At 41.5% G+C, this 24,700-nt stretch overlaps 2 protein-coding genes across 3 annotated transcripts; both read left to right on the forward strand.

Annotated features, from left to right (window-relative positions):
* Window positions 1-465: 465 nt before the first annotated feature.
* si:ch211-13f8.1 (uncharacterized) lies at window positions 466-14,710 on the forward strand. 2 transcript variants are annotated; one of them, XM_032531790.1, is made up of 10 exons: window positions 466-939; window positions 1,455-2,692; window positions 4,265-4,337; window positions 5,653-5,805; window positions 8,515-9,683; window positions 10,830-10,980; window positions 11,349-11,577; window positions 12,070-12,182; window positions 12,321-12,511; window positions 13,761-14,710. In XM_032531790.1, exons 2-10 carry the CDS (start codon window positions 1,489-1,491, stop codon window positions 13,952-13,954), a joined length of 3,477 nt encoding a protein of 1,158 aa, XP_032387681.1. In that variant the 5' UTR covers window positions 466-939; window positions 1,455-1,488; the 3' UTR covers window positions 13,955-14,710. The 2 variants fall into 2 exon arrangements, with proteins under 2 accessions (XP_032387681.1, XP_032387682.1); XM_032531791.1 differs by having other exon boundaries at window positions 10,833-10,980.
* Window positions 14,711-15,846: 1,136 nt separating this feature from the next.
* On the forward strand, window positions 15,847-21,495 carry LOC116699289 (T-cell acute lymphocytic leukemia protein 1-like). Its single transcript, XM_032531803.1, is given in 5 exon segments — window positions 15,847-16,121; window positions 17,427-17,506; window positions 17,509-17,974; window positions 18,405-18,493; window positions 19,426-21,495. Coding segments are annotated over 5 exon segments (1,224 nt in total). The 5' UTR covers window positions 15,847-16,062; the 3' UTR covers window positions 19,956-21,495.
* The last annotated feature ends 3,205 nt before the right edge of the window (window positions 21,496-24,700 follow it).

Raw genomic sequence — 24,700 nt, forward strand, 5'->3', positions numbered from 1 at the left:
AACCTAATGGCGCCCTCTACTGACATTGGGCCGCATGCACAGCCACAACACCAAAACTGAGCAGCATGTGCCAGAGTCAGATCCGGTTGGTTCACATCTGGGGACTGTGACAACTGACAAGTAGAACATTGTCCCAATTAGGCGAACTGTGCACGAGCACATGTGTGTGTGCATAAGCGTGCATGAAATCAGAGAGAGATAGAAATAGAGGGAGAAAGAGACTGATTTGGATGAACTGAGATAGAGGGAGGGAAAAGGTGTTGACAAAAAGGAATCAGCCGACAGATGTTTTTACAATTAAGGCTACATTATCAAAAACACGTTGCCTATGCCTTCTGTAGCCGGTCTTCAGAACCATCCAACTATCTCAGGAATGACAGTTGTGGGTATCTCGATGAAAGCCCATTTCTGTATGATGTTTTCCATTGGCTTACGGCATCTGTGCAGGGAGTCGGGTGTGTGTGTCTGGATGCCTTACGCAACGAGCTCACTCTGCAACGGGTTCGCTAGAAATGGACGAAATTAAAGCAGGCATTTTTGTATTCCTATTTTGTCTAATCCCAGTGATTTCTGAAGGGATTACCGGACCAATCATGATTGAGATGCCGCTGGCTCGCCTGACACTGCCTGGACCAGGAGCAGTGTAAACAGCTGAGAGGAAGCACACCACAAGGATCCGGAGAATCACTGAGAGGTGGTGCATGCATTTGGTTTCCCTTTTTATCGGAAGATGAAAGTTTCTCCCTCTTCTCGAGAATGTTAACGACCGACCTGAAGATGCGCGCTGCATATCTGCACGGTTGGCGCATGCAGGTTTTAGAATGGATGGTAGCCTAACTTTCAGTTTTGCAGTTCCACCAGAATCTATATGACAACCTTGTTACCATGGTCAACGCTGGAACTCTGTTTTAAAGGACACCATCTTCAATAAATATTCAGGTAGCCTTACACTATTCACTGTGTGTGTTAGTCCATTTATGTAAATATGGCTTAAGTGAATGTGTTGTGAAGGTTACTTTGTTCATAATGTTTATGATATATGTTGTATTGGCCTATTGCGAGGTGTTATGATCTACAGAAGGACACAAAATCTTTGGAGATGTACATTTCGTATAGCTGAATAATACATTTTTGCACTGCTTTTTTATTGACTATGTATTACTCATTTATAGAGACAGTTTTGTTTTGTACACATTGATGATTTTGCTTGACAACAAACATTCAAAATGTTGTTTTTTTGTGTCCAGGGGCTCAGTTGCATGCAGCATTTGCTTATTTTCATTCTAGAGGATTATCCTGTGCACTGCAAAGTAATCAGTGGATAAGTCAACGTGACTGAATCCACATTACATATCTCCTCACCAGGCAGATCAGATAGAATGTAGCTGGTAACAGAGATGTAGAGCAGATGTACAATAAGTACACCTACAAAAACCTCTCTTTTTTATCTATAGGATCTGTCTGGGCTACTCTGTGCATGACCGGCCAATGGAGGAAGAGAAGGTGGTTGATAAGATCCAAGCAAAGTCCAGTACCCCTTTACCTACTGGGATTCCCATTAATTGGGGACTCATCACTGGCCCTGTCCCTGAACCTGTGTTCCCAGCACCCTCTCTGAGCACCCAACTTCCTCCTCCTCAGAGTTCTGCTGTGCACGCACTACAGACCAAGGTGAAGTCACTCACACAGAGAAGGACAAGAGGGAAAGATCGAGAGAAAGAAAGAGAAAAGTTTGAAACAGAGGTCTTAGTAAGCAGTCCAACTGGGCAGATTTCATCCGAAGTCCTTCTAAGACAGAGGCCCAGAGGAAAGGGTCTGGTATCTCTGCCTGCCCTCTCGTGGCGATCAAGTGCTGCAAAGAACTTGAGCAGTAGTGATGAAGAGGAGGAAGTAGAGGTGCAAGTCAGCTTCCAGATCCACAGCCCTCCAGCTGAAGCACGAGGACAGAAGGGGTTCGAAGAGGGAGAGGAAGCTGAGGACGAGAGGTCAGAGAGAAATGAGGACCAGGTCAGTTTTTTGACAGGCCAGCTTTGTGGGCTCGGGGAGGGCACCAGTCTGGAGAGTCTTCTGTCTGATAACTCGAGCAGCAGTAAGGATGACCCATCCCCTCCTCCTCCTCTCCCTTCGCTCTCTTCCATTCCTGCTTCCACTGCTATTACAACATCTTCTATTTCTTCCTCTACATCTTCCACGTCAACCAGACACTGGGCACCACCCAAGGGCTTCTGGAGAGTGGCACGCCCTGAAACATTGCTTCTAAATGGTGTTGGTCCTAACACCACACCCAGCACCTTACCTTTGAAGGACCATACTCAGACAGAAGCACTCGCAGAGCCTCAAAGGAAGTCTAAACCAGCCGAAAGAAGCACCAGGAGCGATGTGGGAATTGTGGTGGATGATAGTGAAGCATCCTCAGAATTCAAACACTCGGACAGCGTGGAGTGCTACCTGGACAGGTGTGAGCAGAAGGAGTTAGATGCTGACCTAGCCAAAGGACTGTGCAGTTCAGACAGCTGGGAGAGCATTTCTTCACAAAGTGATGCACTCACTTTTGATGAGAAATTGAAGGTGAAGCAGCGAGCTTATGCAAAGTTAAGGGAAAGACAACAAAACTGCAGAGAGGAGAAAGAGCAGAGTGGGGGAGAAAGTGCCGGCTATTATGGAGACACGACATGCAGAGTGGATTGTGAAGGTAAGTCTATTAAGGAAAATGGTATGTAGTTAATGTCAAATGTGAAAACGTTGCAAATAAGTAAGTATAATCAATAAGGCTAAATAAGCTTGACTTAAGGGTTTCAGAGACCAACTTTGTGCCGAGTCACAGATAAGATCCCCCTCTTCATCTTGAGTTTTTTTTTTGTAGTTTGTTGATAAAAGGATTGTATCACATAACATATTTCTGACAAAGTGTTGTAAAGCCTCTGACGGTGACATTAAACTGTCTGACTCTGAGCCGTAACAATCCATTACAATCTGTTGTGTAAGTTAAAATAAAACAGCCAAAAACCCAGCAGAAAGAGGCCTACCTGTATGTGTATATACGTGAAACAGTCCACACAGGTTAAATGAAAGATTCAGTTTACTCTTTCATTAACAGTCACAGTTTTTTCACTTCTTTGGGCAGTGTAGTAAATGTTGTTTGCTGGTCAGGTGGTCTGTTGCTGTTACAGAGTGGAGACAAGAAAAGGCATCTCTCCCAAAAAACATTATAAAGCTTTTTCATAATGTATAACATATTTGTCTGCTGAGAATGGTTGCCAGCTTTCGCAACCACTTAAAGTTCCTTATGAAAGCCTTTGTCTGTCTACCGACGATGTTATAGAAATGCTGTATGTAACTTGGCTGATTCAGTGTTGAACAGATGTCAGCTGTGCAGATGTGCATGAGGATGTTGCTATTATTAGCAGTCAAAGCGATGGGGGAAGTGTCCCTGCTTTTGTAGCTCTATCTGTGTGCTAATGGATGTCTTTGTACTCATGTTAGGTGACAGACTTTGTAGTTTCCCAAACTATGTATTTGTGATACTGTATATGTGTCCCGTGTGTGCGTGTCTGAGTGTGTCAATAACAATACAGTCCGTGCGATCCAGATGGGTAAATCCATGATGATCAGGTGATGTTTCCCTCTTGTCTCTGGTTACGTAAGCTGTGCTGTTTTTGTGACTGACATTAAGGATCAGTCAGGGATAACGTATGAGACTGTCACTGGATCTAATGGCATGAAGGTTTATGAAAATCCTTCTGATCTTACTAGGACCCAATTATTTTAATACCAACATGTCCCTGCTGGCACCACGGATGTACATTGCTGGGATAAAACTGATGCCGGGTATCCTTCCCCCTATCTCCGCTATAGGGGCTTACCGTCGCCCAAGGCGGTTGTGATTGGTTTAAAGAAATACAAACAAGCCAGAGCCTTTTTTCTCTTTTCCCAGAATAGATAGGCTGTGTAGCCAGATCATACTCCATCGCTGACACAGCGCTGTTGAGATGGGTCTGGCAATGCGAGACTACACTACATTATAGCTGATGGCTTTCTTGGCAGTAGTGTGTCCCCCAAGCAAGTACTACATGAGACACTTAATAGGAACATAACCTAAATTAGAATAAAACACTAGGATAGCTAAATGTAGAGGGGAACAACTATATGTAATCCATGTTTTATTGGCATAAAACCTTTGGATCACTTTTAAAGCTTTTGCATCCACATTGTATTCACATCAGATCTGCTGTGATATATACTTTTCCTCTCTGTTTTGTGTCAGTCCCAGGTGCCCATGCGGTTTCACGCAGCTCAGACTCAGCCATTCTTGCTCAAGAACTTGAACCATATTTGAGGTGAGCAATTCAAAGCTTCTTTATGTACTTGGCTGGGGTGGTGACATACAACTCCTGTAAGCACAACGTATAGCCTCCCCTTGTAAATTCCATTCTACAGCTACGCAAGTTAGAGTCTATTTGATGTTCCTGGATTGAAGCAGCTGACATGTCAAACAAATATATAAACAATATCATAAAGAACTCTTTAAAATAGAATATATTGAGAAAGAAATATGAATATACAAAATACAGTTTATTGATGAAGCTGATATTTACTTTTGTGTATTTATGTTACTTTGTGAGTAGAGATAAAGTCTTAAAAACCTTGTAATCATTGTGGATGAGTCCCCAGACAAAAAAAACATCAGGCCATACTTGAAGCAGTCATACTTTAAGTGTTAAAACAAAAAAAATGATATATACACAGCTACCCTCTTATCTCACCAACCTTTCCCGGGACCTTGCATCATGTAACTCCCAACGGGGTCGTCAACATTATACAGCTATTCTGTCTGAGTTATCAGTGTATTGGAGAAAAGGGATGCCAAATCCTGTATGAGTGTTTGAGTTTGTTTGATAGCGAGAACCATATTTTCTCCAGGTGAGAACGTTTGACTATTTCTTCCAGCCGTAATTCGATTTTAAGTAAGTGAAACAAAATGAATATATGGATTGATAAATACATTTGTTAAACATCAAGTTTGGCTCATTACTTTTTGTAATCGTTCATCTGATCGGGTTTTCAGTTTATGTTTTGTGGGTGAGGCAATATTTTAGAGGACTTATTATTATTATTATTACTATTATGTTCATCATCATTATTAACTGCAGAATAAAACAGCTGCATGAGGTACCAAAACAGACAAGCGACAATCTATTGAAATACAATATGTTCTTCTCCTGACACCCAGGAGAGAATGAATCACACTCAGTCCATTACAAGGATAATCCACATGGCTGGTGTATCATGCTATCTTTATCACTGGGCTAGGGAATAAAGATGACTTCAGACGATGAAGCACAATGCAGAGCAGCTTAGCTAGTCTGCATAAGGATAGATGGAAGGATGACGTCTCGTCCTGCTGCTCACCGCCAGTGCCACGCCCCGGTCTATATTACATAAAACAGCTTAGGACGCGCAGCTTGATTTACTCAATGTCAAGTCAATCTGCGGAGAATGTGATGTTGCTTTGCACATTTAAAGACTTCATCAGATATAAAATGTCACTCAAACAGATGGCGATATAACCATCACATTCAACTCCATACATTCCCTTGCTGTTTTCACCGTCTAAATTCTTTTTTCTTATTTTGTCTTTCTGTCGATCATCAGGTCACTTCTTGTAATCAGTGATGAACATCCTCTGAGCCCAAGACATGAGCAAGCCAAGCTGCTTCTGGAGCGAGCAAGACTCAAGGCTCGCTCCAATCACATTAAAGGCGATCGCCCTTGCAGGCGCTCCCATTCTGATCAGAGACCCACTGTGTAAGTATCTACTTACATCAGCTATGACCTCTTTGGCATATTCACAAGTTAGATGTTAGAGACTGTGTGTGTCCCACTTGTGTTTGGGCCGTTTTGCATCCACAGTGGTGTGATGGTTTGATGCTATCACTGTCTCTGTCTTTTAGTTTCCTTTATCTGTTTATCCCTCAGCTTTCCATTCTTATCTTTCTCTCTGCGTTGTCTTCTTTTGCACGGGGCCTGTTTTAGCAAAGCTAATGTTGCATAACTGAAAATAAGTAGAAGCTTTGGAACCTGATGTGCTTTGTTACAATGTTGAGACCATGTTTGGTGTCATTTTGTTCATGAAATAGTGTATACATCACACAGTTTTGTTTGCTGAAATCCCCTTATATCTAGCCTGGGAAGCAGACAAATCTGCTTTGCTCATGTTTCATTTGCTCTGGCAGATACATCTGGCTCCTCCCTGTTCAGACAGAAATACCAATCACAACTGTTTATCTCATGCAAGGCCGTTTTTTAATTTTTTAATTTTTTATTTTATTAATTCAGGACAATGCACATTGATGAACATGCACAACAGTACACGTAAATGTGCTAGATCGTAGCCCGAGGGCTAATTTCCATCTGCAGTCCAATAGGCAGGTTGGAGTTACAGTAAAAAAGACATAGGATAGTAACATTTAGTATATAAAAACAAGAAGAGACAAAAAGAAAAAACAGGACAATTCATTCGTAGAAAAATGGAAACGCAAGTTAGCGGTGGTTACATGTTTGGTTAGCTCAACGCTACAGCTTTACCTGGCTCTTAAAGGAGGCTAAAGTGGGACGCTCCCTTATAGTTGGAGGAAGTGTGTTCCAAAATGCACTGCCTTTAATAGATAGTGCATTATGGCTGTAGGAGGTTTAAGGTGATGACTGACCGAGGAGCGTCATGCTTGAATGTAGTTTCTGAACAAAGTTACTGAACTTAACTGGCATTCTTCTTCTACTGCAATTTAGCAGGCTTACAAAACTTGGATTAATTTCAAACCAGTCTCGCTTTGCCAGACCTTCCTACACAGTACTGTGGAGAAGGGTCTGGCTAGTCCACACAGCATTCCAGGATGGGAGAAAAATTAGCTCTGGCTTGTAAAAAAATTCCTCGTATGTGTCCTCATACCTGGCAAATAAAGCTGATTCTGATTTCTTTAATCCTTGTGTTGTCCTTGGGTCAAATTGACCCGTTTTCCTTTATCAATGTTCTTTTTAACTACCCAAAATCACACAACGCTCTTTGGCAAGCACAAATTTCTACTTTCATCAATTTTGGGGTGTCTTATTCAATTTATAGCATTTGGAGAATGAAGGGGTTTTGAAATAGTATTGAGTAAAGGTTGACATATTCCAGTCTGTGATTATTCATCGACATACATTTCTTTAATTTTAGTCTAAGTAATTCCTAATTTCTGCTTTTCTAATTCAAACATTAGGTATAATTTCCTTATGTATTGACCACGAATTCCAAAAATAACTGTAAAACTATAGTTAATAAGTTAGTGTTACGTAGTGTTGAAAACGTCGAAAAGTGACAAACATTGAAAAAAACGTAAAAAAGTGTTGAAAAAACGTGAGAAAATGAAAAAAAAATTATAAAAAGTGTCAACAAAAGTGTTGATTTTCAATTTTGACGGGAAGACAACACAAGGGTTAAACCAATCACAATCAGTTTGAGTGGCTGTTATTGCCGGATGGGGCAACAGCGCCGGTGCAAAGTGGTCTCGGGAAGGAATGTCTTCTGGTGGAACGTGTACGTTCAAAGGTTCTTTTAGTCGTGCAACAGAAAAGATTGGACAGATAGTCTAGCTAGCTGTCTGGATTTACCCTGCAGAGATCTGAGGAGCAGTTAACCATAGTCCTCAGAAATTGACCGGAATTTCAAATTACAACACAAAGAAAGCAGAAGGTGACGGACATCCGGCCAAAATGAGAGACATCCGTCGGAATTTACGGCGGGCACCGGAACAATCCCGGAAATGAAATGTTGATATAGACTAAATTCTTAGTTAGTTAGTTTCAAATATGAATCAAGACTGTATTGCCTATTCCTCGCCTAAAATGTTTTTTAGACACACATTTTAGTGTAGGCTATTGTGTGGCTGTATTTTGATAAAGTTTGTGACTCCCCTGCAATTCTTTTTTTCCTGCTTCAAAACGGACCGTAAACACTGCCTCAACTTGCACGTGTCACTCAGTTCTACGTCGTTTCATTGCTGTGATTGGTTGGAGGTCTATCTAATTGCATCCTGAGCTATTTCATGCAGTCTTTGGTCGGCATATTGGTCTGCACAGTTTATAACACCCCTTGGAAATTGATGCATATTTGCAAATTATACTGGCAAGGCCAGGCTACCTTTTATCAGAAGGATGCAATCTCTTAATTTTGAATTAGGAGGATTGCATTAGATCCTACATTGACTGTGCGGCAAACCTACACGTAGCCACTACATGTACTGTATGTCTCATTGCAATTTATTGTGTCATTTGTTCTTTCACCAAATATTATTATACGTAAATGTTAATTTGAAGAGGTCTTTTATCTACCTGGTCTGTTGCTTCACTTTCATTTTCAGCTTCACTTTCATAAGACACTATCTTACAAGTTAGTTCAACACAAGTGTAACTCTCTTATAGACAAAATATGTTGCTTTTCAATGTCTGTAATATGAACTTCCATGTTATTTATTTCAGAAAGAAACAGCAAGTTGAGTGTACTGATTCAATGCCAGTGCAGAAAGCTGTTCAAACCAAAGAAGATCATGCAGCTCAAACTGTATCTGGTCCCCTCCTCGTCCCCAACCAAGGAGACACTTCCCCCGGGGACCAAGGTGGTCGATCCAGACGGTATGGTTGTTCACCCACACGGGTGCGCTTTGAGGACGAATCAGAGAAAGAAGCAGAGTCTCGGTACTTGGATAGAGTGAGACAGCGTAGCAGGTCTGGCTTGCCCAAGTCCAAGAATAAAGAAAGTAATACAGATTCTAGTAGTAGTGGTTCAGAGAGGAGCCGAAGCCACCGAAGTGTCTCCATGCCTCCTTTACAGAAGAAAGAAGTGGGTGTCGGTGGTCAACCCACGACAGTGATTAAAGAGATAATAGTGCTTGTGAAGAAATGTGAGGCATGTGGCTCTGTAGTCAGGGAGCCTCAGCCTGTCTCATCACCACCAGAGCAACAAAACACTGAGCCACCGCAGCCTGAGGACCCACGGGTGAATGCGGCTCCACGCTGGGTGTCTCATAACAAGCCAGAGGCAAGTACTCGTCCTAAAGCTCCTCTAACAGTCACTTTTGCCGGTGCTTTCGTGCTGGGGGAAAATAAAGAGAGCGGCACAGGGTGGAAATCATCAGGGTTTGGTAAACTTAGGAGAAGGAGCAGGAAAGGAGAAAGTCGGCTGGAGTCTGGCCATGGCCCTTACGGTCCGTCTTGGGCTCAGCGGCGTAACTCAAATCCCAGGAACAGGCTCAACTTGAGCAGAGCTGTGTCCTTTGCCCCAGATAGCCCCGTTGCTCTGGAGCCCCATTTGCTGGACGCATCTGATGGATTGAGGGAATCACCTGCCCCATCGCTGCCTATAAAGTCAGCTCTGAAGTCAAGTTCAAGAAACCGCTCTGCTGCAGGTCAGCCCACAGTACAGTTCCAGGTTACCTCCAATCAGGGAGGTGAGGGAGGATCCCAGCATTCTGCTCTCCTGGACTCTCCAGAGGCAAGAAGGGAGTGTGCAATGGCTGTAGCCCAAGGGACCCTTGCAACAAGCAACGCAGTGCCCTATATCAGGCCCTCCACCTTGAGGTACTCCCCGCCCCGGCTCACCACGGACCTACCAGTGGTTGACGTCTGGGATGCCACTCCAGATGGCACAGGTGAGTGGAGTGTTTGACGATGAGTAGAGCCTGGAAGGTCACGTAGAGATTTCAGTACCTGTTGTTTTTGTATTATACATGTCGTTGAATAATAATCCTCATTCGTTTTATGAAAAGAAGTACTCTATTCTTGACTAGCAATGCCACCATAAAAATACTGTACACTAATAGTATATTAATGTTGGCTACTAGCCAACCACTAACCACATTGTGCATTGTAAAGAATGAAATAGACATATGACATACCTGAGGGGCAATTGGGGCAATTTGGGGTTGTTTTTGAATCATTTACAATCCTGGAATTGTCTCCATCTTTTGGAAGCCCGACCAAGATTGACTTGGTTTCGCCCATCGTCTTTCACTTTCTTTTATAGCTTTTAGTTGTTCTTTGTTTAATTTTCTTCTTTGCCCCAGTATCATCCATAACTACAGCAGGCCAACTTCTAAATAAAAAAAAAAAATACATTTAGGCCTACATTAAGACATCTCCTGCTACCTTTTATCTGGCTGAATACAATAACACAGGCTTGAATGTGTTACTGTAGCGTTGTATACCTGCCCTAAATCATTCTGAGACTTTGTGGGAAAAATCCGATGCGGGCAGAGACATTAATAAAAACTACATATGTATAGGGTTAAAAAATAGGGTTCTTTTTACTGTTAGTCTTTTTTGCTGTTACAAGTCATTTTTCATCATCAAATGGAACATTTCAGAAACATTTAAAAGTTATTTATGGTCACTTTAAATATAAAATTAGATAAATAAAACTAATCTTTATGTAGAATAGAAAATTATGTTATTGGATTATTATTCCCAATGAATTATATCCATGTTTATGGAGAAAGTGGTAGAAAGTAACATTTGACTACTTGTCAAGTAAAAAACAAGACCTTAAAATTGAACTTAAATGATGGACTTGATAACTTGTTACATTCAACCTAAAACTTTACTTTTTGCAGAAGTTCAAATATCAAGAACTGAAATTAGTTTAAGGAATTCACACTATCTCATTTCAACCTTTGCTTAATAGAAGAGAAAAAAAATGCACGATAGAACAGAACATACCAGAATTGAATGCAAATAGAATATAAAATTATATTTGAGAATGATTCTTTAAAAATATTCAGTACATTCTTTTCTACCAGCAGGTCTGAGTGATCTGGGTTCTGGTCCTGATTGCCGTCCTGCTTTGCGCGGCCTGGCTATGGCCCGGACCGAAGACCTCAGAGCGGAGCTGTTGAGAGCAGAACATCTGAAAGCTGAGGCCCTATGGGAGGAAAACTCTGACGGGTCCAGGTAAGCCAAGATAACAACGCTCTTCTCATAGCTTAGGCAATAAATCCTTTGCCCCCACCGCGTTGTTCTAAAAACTGCTTGAGCGTGCCAGACTGGTCGCAGTTAGGGGATTAAAACCCTGTCCTACAGTCCACAGGATGGCGTTATTAAAAATATTCGATGAATATCAAGACAATCCTGCCCTCTTCTGGTAATGAAGACCTTTACTTGTTAAGGCCATTTATAGCAGAATAATAACACTGTAAGCAAAAATAATCCTTTCACAATTCTTCATAAACAATCTCCATCCCTTTTTTAGTTGTAATTAATTATATCTATAATACTACATTTTGAGTCTCCATCACTGTCAAATAACTTTCTTTGTACAGAAAGCTGGATGGACGGCCAAAGCTCTTCCTGCGTCGCTTCTTTTCCTCCATTGGTCTGAACAGCGTGGGGAGACTGGTGAAAGGAGGTCGCTCCAGCAGCATGGAGCAGCTCAGTATACCCGCTGCCCCCCGGGTCTGCTCTGCTTCCCCGAGCCCCACGCGCAGACCACTGCAGAGAACCGCAGACCATCGCATGCAGAGGACCCCCTCACTGCAAACGCTGCACACGGTGAGCAAGAGACTGCTGTGCTGCTCTGTATCGTCTATGGTCTTATTTCCCTACATCAAATAGATTTTTACCTCAAAAAGTGAAGGCCGTGGGAAGAAAACGTCTTATTTACATGTCTTTAAACTTCCAGTTCTACTTTGAAGTACCTTTCACTACTTATTTGCCACAGTGGACCAACCAAGGCTTTGAAGTATTACCAACCTTTCTGCCTGACAATGGGAGCACAGATAATGCAATCAGGTTGTTTTCTTGCACCTTTTGTGGTTGCCATTCTTGTTGTCCTCTTGGCAGCTGTAAGAGTACACTAAACAGATGTAAACACCTTTCTGTTTCAGCCAATTACAGCGTGTATTTGCATAATGTGTATGCGTGTCGCCAAACACACAATTGCTAGTTATAGAGGGTGTTAGAACCAAAAAGGTATGCTTCCAAAAGCCAAACTGGTGAATTTTTAAAACGCAATTTGTTACAGTGCCATTTATTTGCCACTAGGTGCTGCCACTAGCCCAACTGCGCAAAGCCTCCTCTGTGCAGAGTTTAGAGAGAAGAACAGAACGTTCGACAATACTGGGAGAGGTGCAGATACCGTACGGCCTGGCGCCCAGGTAAGTGGCATAGAAATATAAAGTAGAGAGAAATACAAAGAGAAATAAAAACAAAACACTTAAGTTATTAAACCACATCCAACATTGTTTTACGTCATTCATTTTTTAATAACGAGAGCTAAATCTCTCCTGTTACAGCCCAGATAGCCCTCAGCTCGAGCTTCACAGGGACCTGAGCGTTGAAGATATCCTAGCCTCCAGAATCGCACGTCCCGTTGGCCGGGTCACCCATGCTTTTCCTGATGGGACCCTCCTCCTGGAGCTCGTCAGACCCCCAAATGGTCCTTTTGGTTTCGTAATCTCAAGGGGCAAAGGTCGACCAGACACAGGTAACTTTTTGAATCCACATTGTCTCTAAAGGGGACAATCTTGTATTTGGGGTTTCTACTAGAACATGTTCACATGTTTTAAGGTTAAAAAAAATCCTTATTTTTCACACGTCTGTCTGAATTTGAATCCTTTGTTCACCCTCTTTCTAAAAGCGTCTTCCATAGCTGCGCTGTCTGCATCTCTGCCCCGTCATTGCAGCTGGGGAATGACTGTACTGGCACTGTAGCAACACTTTCTACCTATATATTGTACAGTTGTGAAATAACAACCTTACAGAAGTTCTTACGGCTGGTTTACAGGTCCCATGACATGGTGGTCTTTGGATGCTTTTATATAGACCTTAGTGGTCCCCTAATACTGGATCTGAAGTCTCTTTACCAAAATTCAGCCTTGGTGCAGAATTACAGCCACTGGAGCCAGTCCCACAATGAGCTTTCATTTAGGATGTGCCATTTCTGAGTCTGTAGCTTTTAAGGGGGGGGGGGGGGGAAGCAAGGTGGAGGCTGGGGGTGTAGCCTTGACCAACTGCCACTTTGCTTGTTTGAAAGCCATGATGTCTCTCTCTCATGGGTGGGCCAAATTCTCTGGGCAGGCAAAGCAGAGAAACCTGAGGTAACCTCCATCTGAGCTTTCATTTTCTTAAAGACAGAGCAGGATACCCAGGGCTCGGTTTACACCTATCACCATTTCTAGCCACTGGGGGACCATAGGTAGGCTTGGGGGACATATATTAATGTTAAAAAGGCACTGTTTCTGACTACAGGCTGTTTGCATTTCTCTGGATTGAGCATTCTGATACTTTCTCAGTATTTATATTGCACCTAAACCTTCTTATAGTTAAAGACATGGAAATCTCACTTTTTACAATGTGGGAATCTTTAAATCATGACTCAGGTTTTGCTGTTATTGCATTTCAGTGGTTACTTTATTTCCCTAGCTAACTGCCGGGCCCTCTTCCCATGATATACTGTATAATAGAAAAAAGAGAATAGAAGAGAATTAAATTGAAACGTCATTTTTCAGATAAAAACTGGCCTTTGGATTTACTGCTTTTACTCGTGGTAAAGCTGATTTGTTAATTATTACAGTTATGTATGACTCACTAAACACAAAAGCAACCTCTATCTTCCTTTTTCTGTTTTACCTTTTTTCTTTCTCTATTAAAATTCTACTTGCCCCAACAATTCCTTCCCTTTTATTTCATCTGTCTTTCTTCTTCCTCTTGCCCTCTTGTTGTTTCCCTCCCAGGTGTGTATGTAGAGAAAGTGGGTGACGGTGGTGGCGAAGGCCCCTACATAGGTCTCCTTAGCATCGGTGATGAAATTCTGCAGGTGAACGGAGAGGCAGTGGCTGGACTGAGTCTGGACCATGTGACGCGGCTCATGACCCGGGAAAGCACCGCTTCTCTCCGGATCATACCGGCCCGACGCAGCCAGCGCTGACTGGGAAGATAGGCATGGCACAGAGCCATTTCTCCTTCAGCCATCATAATTCACTATTGCAAACCCTGCTGATGGACTGTAACCCGGGGTGGATAGCCAGTGTGTATTTTAGTGCAGTTTAACATATCAAAATGGTTACATGAGATAACAGGGTTAGCTGTTCATTTGCTATAAATGCAAACTATTGTTCAACAATATGACACTGCAAGGGACTTAAAACGACAAATCAATAAAATGACAAATCTTAAACCAAATAGATCCAGTAGAGGATTACGCTATAGCTAGAAAGTGAATTTCAGAATAAGCCACTTGTTTCTGCACATGGTTGTTATAGGGATCTTTTTTAAACCCTACCAAAAAATATTTTACAAACCAAAAATGGGTTGGCTGCATTTATTTTGACCTAAGTATTTGTGACAATCAAAACAATTTTAACAACTCCACTTTTCTAATGTTCAAATAGGGATTTATTTTGAGACCCTAAATGCTTTGTGATTAAAACTATATTTTGTCACATGTTTAAGATGTAATCCCATTGATTATTTCAGATGATTGACTTGGTGAAGCATGTGCCATTAATGCAATCTTGGCCCACGAGACCCTCAAACTAAAGAGCTATTTCCTATATTTTTTTCACTGGATCATATTCCCCTGGGGCTCCGCAGGGTCCCTTCCTTTTTACTTACACGTGTCACCCATTGCTTTAGGAAATTGATACCTTTTTCTTTTTAATAAAAAGTGTTATATTTTGTCAAACCTTTTGTAACATTCATTAATTATGCCTCACTTAGGTCTGTTGATTTGCAAATTTGGGATCTTTAATTACTTGGGCTTAAAGTATTGCTGTGTTCCTCAAAAACAGAAATCTTGGGACAATGTAGGTTTCCTGAAAAGATTTTTACAAAAAAAACTTTAAGAGGATTTTGTCTGACTGTGTAGTCGAGCACAGGATGTGGGATGATGGTCGTGACTACTGCTTCAACAGGTCTGTTTAAAGGTCGTGACTAATTACGGGGCTTGCTATTTTCTTTAAACATTAGGCTTAAAAAACGTGTAAGATGCCAAGATCATCCACATTTGCATCCATAATGACGCAGTCTGCGCTCCATATTTTGCCATGTCACGAGTTTATTTGACACAATTTATGAGATTATTTAAATTCATAAATGTATTTGACTAAAAGAAGACTACAGAAGATTGTGTGTAAAATCCGTTATTTGGAGGTACCTGCTACCATTTAGGCTGTCCTGAATGTACTCTGATAGCGTGCTGCTCTTTTATCTGATGCGTTCAGGAGCCGATACGCTTTTATCTCCCCCAGACATGAGTCCCCATGGGCCTGGGGGAACCGCCGTCCAACACGAACCATGACATGCAACAGCACATTTATTCATTTACTTTCATTGATTGATAAATAATTGTGTCCCATTTTATTAAGGCATCGTTATCATAATTACCCCCCCTTGTCAATTTAGCAATCTATTGTAGGCTATCAGTAGCACATCCAGCCTCAAGGCGCAGTAATGGATATGGATTAATACTCTTTTTTTAGGACAAAATAAAAAAACGACCCTCTGCTATGATCAGTTATCTCATTGCAGAATAAATTGGCTTATTATCCCCCCTCCCCCCTTTGTTGAAAATAGAAATAGTTCAACAGCTTAACCTGAGCTTTTGTTTCTTTTCATCAAAAAAAATTAAAACACCTCCAATAATAGATCAGGCTACAGTATACTACCTCACGTTGTTACAGGCCGTTGCGCTGTGCCTGTTTGCTTTTTTATTTTTTTTTATTTATTTTTTAAGCTTTGCCCTCCACAAGCCTATATAGCCCACGACAGCCAAATAATAATGAATCATTTCATAAATAATGGGTTTAGGAGCTTATCGGGAATGAAGAGGCCGCAGCCGTGCGCTTATCTCACTCGGCCACATTGCGGCCTGTGTTCCGCTCCCCATACTGAGGGAGCGCACTGGATGCGGTGAGGAATAACTCAGCTACACACACACACACACACACACACACACACACACACACACACACACACACACACACACACACACTGCTCCACAACTGGCAGGAAAAAAAAGAAAAACCTCAGACATGGATGACCCACTCACAAAATGGCTCCACTTACACAGTAACATCAACAACACGGCTGGAACGGTAAGTGCAAAAAAATACACCTCTTTATTCGAACCGGCGTATTCCTTGTTCCTAAAGGCTGTAATTAGACTGCCATCGTCTGATTTTTTTTGCTGTTATGTGCGAAATATTTCGCCTCAATTTTATGCCATTGTCCGATCGGATGGTCGAGACGGTACGGGACGTCTACAGGCTAATAACGGATGCGCGGCCTGTGGAAGAATTCCCAGAAATAAAAGGGCGCTTTTTTTTTATTGACGGTCTGTTGTTCGTTTTTAATAAAAGATGTATTAATTCCTCGGACATTTGTCGAGTTAAATTAGCTATGGAAACACCTAGCAGTGTATATTCAATATGACAAGCCTTTGATGTTCGGCTTTAACAACAACAGCACCATGGCCTACACCGCCATAAAACAAGGATTGGGCTGCACCACCTACTCTGACATCTTTGGAAATGATCAGGTCCAAGTTTTTCTATGGGTTATTTTCTGGATTTGCTGAAGACACAAAAAAAGGAGGGATTTTTATTTCGATGAAGAATGGATATCAAGCTCTCTTCGTGGTCCTGGCATGCACACTCTGTCCATGAGACGATCATTTCACCCCTCAATAGCAGCCGAATTAGCTTTTTAATAGCTGTTTGAATGTGACTTTACGCAGAGCTCAAACGTCGGTTTGAATAGGATACAGTGAGATATTAGCTGGACGTTGTGGACTGTGCTGAAGGCCGAGCCAGCTTGGGATAGGAGATCCATAAAGAGACAAAGATAAAGCTCATTGTTAATAACAAGATAACATTTGAAAAATATCCCTGCTTCCAAGTTTAAAAACTGCAAAATAATTGGAATAATTGAAAATGAATGTATCCCATCCCATCCGGTTTAACTTGAAGAAACAGCTCACAAAATGATAAGAATCCTCTAGAATTAAAGCATTTATAAATTGAGTTGTGATATAGCATCAGTGTCATCATCCCTTGTGGAAAAAATGTCTGCATTCCAGCTTTATTTAGCCTATTTATTTATTCATTTTAGTTTAAATGTTGAACAAAATGTAGGCATAGTAATTAAGAAAATGAACTGGCATAATTAAGTATTTCTTACACCATTTGTTATGTTATAAATATTAAACCTGCAATTGAAAATAGTAATAATAGCCTATAATAATGATAAAAACCTTGAACCAGAATTGTAATGCTCATAAGCTAAAGATTTTTATATTTCTATAAGCTTCCATGCGAAGCAACAGCTTATTTATGTAGACTATATTAAAACTGTCGCATATTGTTCCAATCAATACATTAATCGAGGAATATCTTATTTAGGACGCAGCGGACTCGAGCGAGTGGTGACGGTATCAAAATGATGGAAAAACGGCAGCCGGAGCTTCGTCCTGGAAGTCCCGATTTCAGTCCGGTCCTGGAAAGCGGGAGGACTCGTCCATCATCTCCAGACTGAATGGATGCAAGGAGGAAGAGGAGCCGAGGAGAGTGGAGGGGGAGAGGGAGAGGGGAGGGAGCTTTAAGGGGGTTGAGGAGACGGATGACGTTCCTCTGCAGAACTCAAGCAACGGGACCAGCATCAGCATCATCATCAACGGCGTTGCCAAGGAAACTGCCTCTCACAACGCCCTTGACCTGAAAAGGGAAGTGCCGGTGATCGAGCTCTCCAGGAGGGACGCTATAAAAGCGCTGGAGCAGAGGACTGAAAGCCATTTGGTGCCGATCACGGAACTTCGCAGACCTCCACCGCTGCCGCTGCCGCCGCCGCAACGAGACGACGCTCGAATGGTCCAACTGAGCCCAAACGCGTTTCCTGTCCCGGCCCGGGCCATGCTCTACAACCTGGCGCAGCCTCTCGCCGCCATCAACAGGTAAAGGTGGAGACAGAAAAAAGAAAAAGAAAAATCATAATATAATAATATATAACGCACGTTTTCATTGATCATTGAGAGTGTTCACTATAAGTTTGATGGCTGTTAGATGCTGTCCCATTATGCCCTGCGGGAACAGGCTACTGAAGTGTTAAAGATGCTTGTGAATAGCCTCAATTATGAGGACATTATTTAGCATATGTTCATCAATGGCGATGAGAATTAGCCTATTAATGTGTGTGTGTGTGTGTATGTGTATGTGTGTGTATGTGTGTGTGTGTGTTTGTGTGTTTTTCTGAGTGTGTGTATGTGCTCCTGCTGCATGGAGTGGGGAGTATTGCGGGATATATGCAATAAATGAAATTATCTATGCTGAATTTTTTTTTTCTCATATACCTGTGCACCTTTTGTCTGCTTTCTGTGGCTGTAGTCTCGGAGGGGAGTCGGAGCAGTACAGCATGTACCCCAGCAACAGGGTAAAGCGCCGCCCGGCGCCTTATGAGGTTGAACTCGACGAGGGTAGGCGCATTTTAGATCTTTATAAGTATGGTAAGATGCACTTCTGCTGTGTCCTCCTTCTGCCAATTTAGTCTCCTAAGCGTCCCCTCCTCATCTCCATTGCCATTCATCCACTGACATGGATCTATGCTTACCAATTCTGAGTGTTGCAGAAGATACCTAAAATAAAAAAAAGTGTTTTTAACCCAGAGGAATAAATACACTATAATTCAAATGAATGCTGCCAATCTAAATATCAAATACATGTACCTGCACGCTATTAAAGTAAGCTCTCTTCAGGCATCTTTGGGGTTTAATTTGAAACATCCTTTCCCTTGCTGCCCACTCACTGCCATATTCAGGGGTGGAGAATGGGGGTGCTGCTGCCTCCATGCCAAGGTTTTACTGCAGAGTGGGCTGAAGGATTAAGATAGACTGGGTGTGTTCCAAGGGCGGCAATAGCTTAGAAGACACTATTGTTGAGGGTAGGAGGATGACTACCTGCAGTGGGTAATTTTATCATACTTAAATAAATAGAAAATTACCTAGAAAATGGAATTGGGAGCACATAGTCTCGTCAACACCATTTCCTGGGGTTTGGTATGCCCAACCAAGCATTTCTTGCACTGCATTTGCATTTGGCACACAGCATATTGTTGCATATTTTGCAAACCTCCATAGCTCCATCATCTAAAAATCCATGGCTGTAGGACGGACAATTTTGCATCTTAATTTCTTAGGATTATCAATTAGTTTGTTTTTCCTATAAACAATTGTTTCTCAAAAACTGTGTGCATATGTTCTCCTGTGGCTACTTTTACTTTTTTTTTATTGCTTTACCCTTTTACAGATCGGTTTCAGCTCTGCACTCATATATTATATATGTGTGTTATCCTATCAATGCCTCTTCTTCTTACTCTCTATGTCTCTTTTCCTCCCTGTTCCTCTGCTAGCTGGCCAGCCAAAGATTGTACGTCGCATCTTCACAAACAGTCGTGAACGCTGGCGGCAGCAGAACGTGAACGGGGCATTTGCGGAGCTTCGCAAGCTCATCCCCACTCACCCCCCAGACAAGAAGCTGAGCAAGAATGAGATCCTGCGGCTTGCAATGAAGTACATCAGCTTCCTCTCCAACCTCCTGGAGGACCAGGACGGAGGGAGGAATGTTGGCAGCACAACTGATGGGGAAACAGGGCTGCTGGTTGGGGTCGGGGCCCACGAGGGGGGCCCTCAGGGTGGACCACATCAGGACACAGTGGTAAGCCTGGCCAGGGACGATCTTCTGGAGACAATGTCGCCAGGCTCCAGTTGTGGAAGCCTGCCTGATGGCGATGCCGAGGGCAGTCCTGAGAGCTTTATGGAGGACCAGGACTCACCTCCAGCTCCAAGGACTCTAACAGCTTCACGGGGGCCCCCGCTGCATCTAGCTGCTAGAGATCTGAGGCGCAACGGCCGTCCTACAGATGGCTCCAGTCGCCGATGATGCTGATGCCAATAGACCACGGACACAACCCCTGAGACTGAAGAGAACAATGAGAGGGACTAAGATAGAGATGGATATGCTCAGAACCCTTAGCTTTGAGTCATCAGTGTAGAAAAGAGAATCAATCTCAAACGTAGTGAGATAGTGGAGGACATTCCTGTCTCCACACTACACCTGAGGCAGCACTGATGAATAGCTTGGTTTGATTGGTGAGCGGTTGAATTTGATCCAACAAAAGACTTGTACATTCTGCATGTCTCATGTCTTTGACTGACTTGCGGATTATACCTTTCAGTGTTTTGAAAGTCTAAAGACTGGATACTCTAAAATAATTTAAAAAACAGACAGAAAAAGAAAGAAAGATCAAGCAAACACAACAAGACAACACAAAATATCCATCAAGAGAAACTTAACACATTTGTGTGATGTTGAAATTTGGACTTCACTAGACATTTCAATAGTAGGTTCAATGTGATTGCAGAGTGCTGCAAGTAAATGGCACTAAAACATCAATGAATAAAACCCTGGAGATTTATGCCCATCACATTTAATGTGTTAGAAAAATGACACAAAAGTAAGTTTGCCTCATTTGGAGGCCTTAAATAAACCGACTGGACTCCATTGTACCCATGCAGTTACGTATGTATTGTAAATAGCATCATAATTCCACTGCACAATGTAACAACAGTGACTCAAGTTCAAGTCATGTGGTTTGAGATGTACTGTAGTGTGTTTGTCAATGGGTTTACTAGCAAAATGGTCTTTTGGGAGACATGACATGAGGAAAGAGGAACGAAGAGACGAGGTGAACTCAAAATGTAAAGCGAGCAACTGAACGTAGTACATCAAACGTGGTACCATTTATTTCTGTTACACTTTGGTGGTGAGAAAACGACACCAAATACGGCAACAGACAGTTAAACAATTTCACTGCCGGGAATCAATCTATCTATTTGAAATTTGCTGTGGAGGTACAAGACATGCAGTGTTTCTTAAAGTGTACAAAATATGAGTCATATCATCAAATGACTCATGCAGTCCTTTTGATATGAATGTTCAGTGTTTTTTTTAAAAAAAACTGTAATGCAGTTGTAGTTTAGTAAGGTACACAAATAAATCCCTTCATTGCCGCATTTCACACGCACGCACGCACCCACCCACATACACACACTTACACATACACACACTTACACACACACACACACACACACACACACACACACACACACACACACACACACCACACACACCAGTGTTAATATCATAACAACACCAGCAGTTTTCTGATTAATTCAGTTACGTATTGCTCACTTGTGGTTGGTTGTTCTGCTTTTTTAGCAGGATCTAGTAGCCTATATTGGTACCTTTGGTAACTATGGTATTTTATGAATTGCAGTAAAGGGATATTGTACGTTTGGTAATGACATATTTGTTGTATGATAGCTGTATCTATAAATATATCCAATGTTAAATCAATGACTTTTATACAAAACTCCTGAATAAAACACACAGAGGAAAAGCCTTGTATTTGATCTCACTCTAGCATGTTGTGGGTCTTATTATAACTTAATTCAGTCAAAACATGATACATTTTTGCCCCATTTCATCATATACAACCTATTTTATACCTTTTTTACACTTATTTAAAATTGCATAACATAATTGACAAATTCCTATAGGCAGGCAATGGCATAACATGACATGCAACTGTTCCACACCTTATCTGTCCAGAGTTGAAACCACAACCTCCTCATGAAACTCCCCCAATGGATGCTGGAATCCTCACTTCCTCCCAACAAGTGACAACTTCCTGTAGAGGTTAACATGGCTCCGTGACCTGCAGGATATCCTGCCATTGTGAAAGTGGTTTTGACAGCCTCCGCTGCACTCGTTTGCACACTGTTGTGTCTGTACACATTGTGAAACAGCCACACTGGTTGACACTCCCACCGCCTGAAAGTTATTCACTTACGCAATGGAAAAGTTATGTTCACCAACCTGCGGTCGTTAAAAAGAAATTAGCAGAGGGGTTGTTGCTTTGCCACATAAATGCTACTTTTCTGAAGTCTACGTCCTTATATTCCTTAACTCCACACAGCCAATTTTTTCACCACCACAACAGCATCGGCTCTTTAGACATTTCTGAAAAGTGAAATTGCTTCCAGAGAGCATCAGAGGCATCCAGGTGTTTGGGGACCTCTCTTGTGCTCTGCTCTGGCTGTGCTGGGACGCCACTGAGGGGCCCTCCGGGTTAATACCTGTCAAACATTTACCTGCTTCAGTGTTCCTGGCTCTCCAAACACACACAGACTGAGAGAAAGAGAGGGATACAAGGAGTGTGTGTATGAGGGATTGAAAGGGAGGGGATGAAAGGAGGCTTGTGTGCGCGCGTGTATAAATGTTTGTTAGAGCAGGCTTGTGTGAGTTTGTGCTTGCTCTGCACAGATCTGTGTGTGTGTGTGTGTGTGTGTGTGTGTGTGTGTGTGTGTGTGTGTGTGTGTGTGTTGTGTGTGTGACAGAGAGAGAGAGAAGGTGTGCGTGTGTGTGTTTATCAGCTCAGTGCAGATGGGTGGCAGAGTGGCTCTTGCAGCCAAATGATTCAGTATGCTAATGAGTTGTTATCTGTGGTGCTGCAGGAACAATATACTGTCTTTCTCACAGTGGGAATCCAGCCTGCTGGGAGCAGATTACACGGCACACACTGCCAAGGCAGTTATTTATATTTAGTTGTAGAAAATACATAAATGCACACACACACACACACACACACAAACACACACACACCTATAAACAAAAAAGCAAAACAACATTTTAACACACAGACATGCATACACACACCACCATCATCATCACCACTAACAGCAGAAGTAAATATAGTGGAAATTTGAGGTAAATTTATGTCCTTCACCAGTAGATGGAGATGCAAATCTAGGCTTTCCTCTTTAACAAGTTTCAGTGTTATGTCTCTGATCTCTATTCTTCATAAAATATTACATACCCTCAATTAAAGTTAACTTTTCAAGACCCAAACTTGGCTAGAAATAAAACCATTACAACCTTTAGTTACTATCTAACTAATTTCAGAGTGCCACTTTTATTACTCCTATGCAAACATTTACATATCACATCAGAATATTAATCTGGGTTAATTTATCTTTCTTTTGACTTTAAAATCATCCTCAAATCCAGAGTTTACATGCTGGATTTTGAAGAAAAAAGCTCCTGCTTTTTAATTATTCCTTAATAAAACACACACATTAAACCAACAGGCTCATGTTTGTTTGGACGTAATTAAAAATATAACTCCTCCATGTTGAAGTTGAGACAACTCTGAAGTGCATTGTGTGCACCGATTTATTTCTTTATTGTATTTAACAATCAGTGTGTGAGATAGACTTGGAGAATAATGAAGAAGATATATAATGAATTCATAACTGATTTTGGTGGAACAGTTCAACATCAAAACAGAATATTATGACCAAGTCTATCACTTATCCTATTGACATCTCAAACACAAACAACACCAAAACATTCTGCTTATAAATATAGAGATAAACTAGCAATGTAGATTTAGTCACTCTAATTGTTCCTAATCATTCATTTAATGGGAATTTTAATCTTGTCTTGCGCCCCGTTTTGTTGAAAAAGCAGCCTAAAATATGAAACCTAATATATATAGCTACATTATTACATAAAAATGGCAGGTGCAATCTGCTCAAAACACAACAATATTGATATTAATCAATATTACCAATATCTCTTAGTTATTTTACATGTAAGATTGAGACATGGATTTCCAGTGATAAAACATATTCTTTTCAAATTGTTGGAGATTTTTGTTAAAGTTAGACAAATGTTTTTGGGACAATGTAATAATTTTATAACACTTAACTATTTTAAAAGTGGAGATGCAGTCTCCCCGCTGTTTCTTTTTTAACAAATACACCACAGCTTTAAAATGTTTTAGTAACCTTTCAGAGAAAAAAATGCATAAATGCAATTTATCTTCCAGGTGGATTGCTGTTGTGGACAGGAAAACGAGTCATCATTTTAATCTGGAGAGAGGTCTTAATAGAGTCCAATGAGATAAAGCATTTGTAAAAGTCAAGGCTATTTTTCGTTGTACAGTGTGGGTACACCAGAGTATAATACATAGTGCAAGCATATCTCTCTCTCTCTCTCTCTCTCTAACTCTCTCTCTCTCTCTCTCTCTCTCTCTCTCTCTCTCTCTCTCTCTCTAACTCTCTCTCTCTCTAACTCGAGCTCTGGTGATTGAGTGGGAGTGAGAAATTGTGTAGGAGAGTCCGCAAATATTATCTTTACCGTCCTGCTGTGTGAGTGGAATCTGCATTAAATTAAAGGCTCAAGTATTTATCTCCTATCCCCACATGTTGAGTCTTAATTTGTTTTTTGTGAACTTAAAATGTTTTCTTTTTGAACATCCCATTCTAATTCATTGTCTGCAACCTTTTTTATTACTTTCTCTGCACTGATCGCTGCATTTACCAATCCCTCTTCTTTACATAACTTGGACACCTTACACCCTCTAGTGGGAACCAAATGCAATTATGCATTATTTACAGTTGTTTCCAAATTTGTGTTGGCCTCACTGACACAGAGCTTATCTATTCTAATTGCAATGACTAATGGCTTATGAATTAGCATTTAGCAATGGTTCTAAATAAATAAAACTCAAGGGTCATCCATTTCAAGCGTGGACATTTTTAATGCATTGTTACAAAGAA

This window comes from Etheostoma spectabile, chromosome 12 (assembly GCF_008692095.1).
Source record: "Etheostoma spectabile isolate EspeVRDwgs_2016 chromosome 12, UIUC_Espe_1.0, whole genome shotgun sequence".
In the NCBI taxonomy this organism is placed as follows: Eukaryota; Metazoa; Chordata; class Actinopteri; order Perciformes; family Percidae; genus Etheostoma; species Etheostoma spectabile.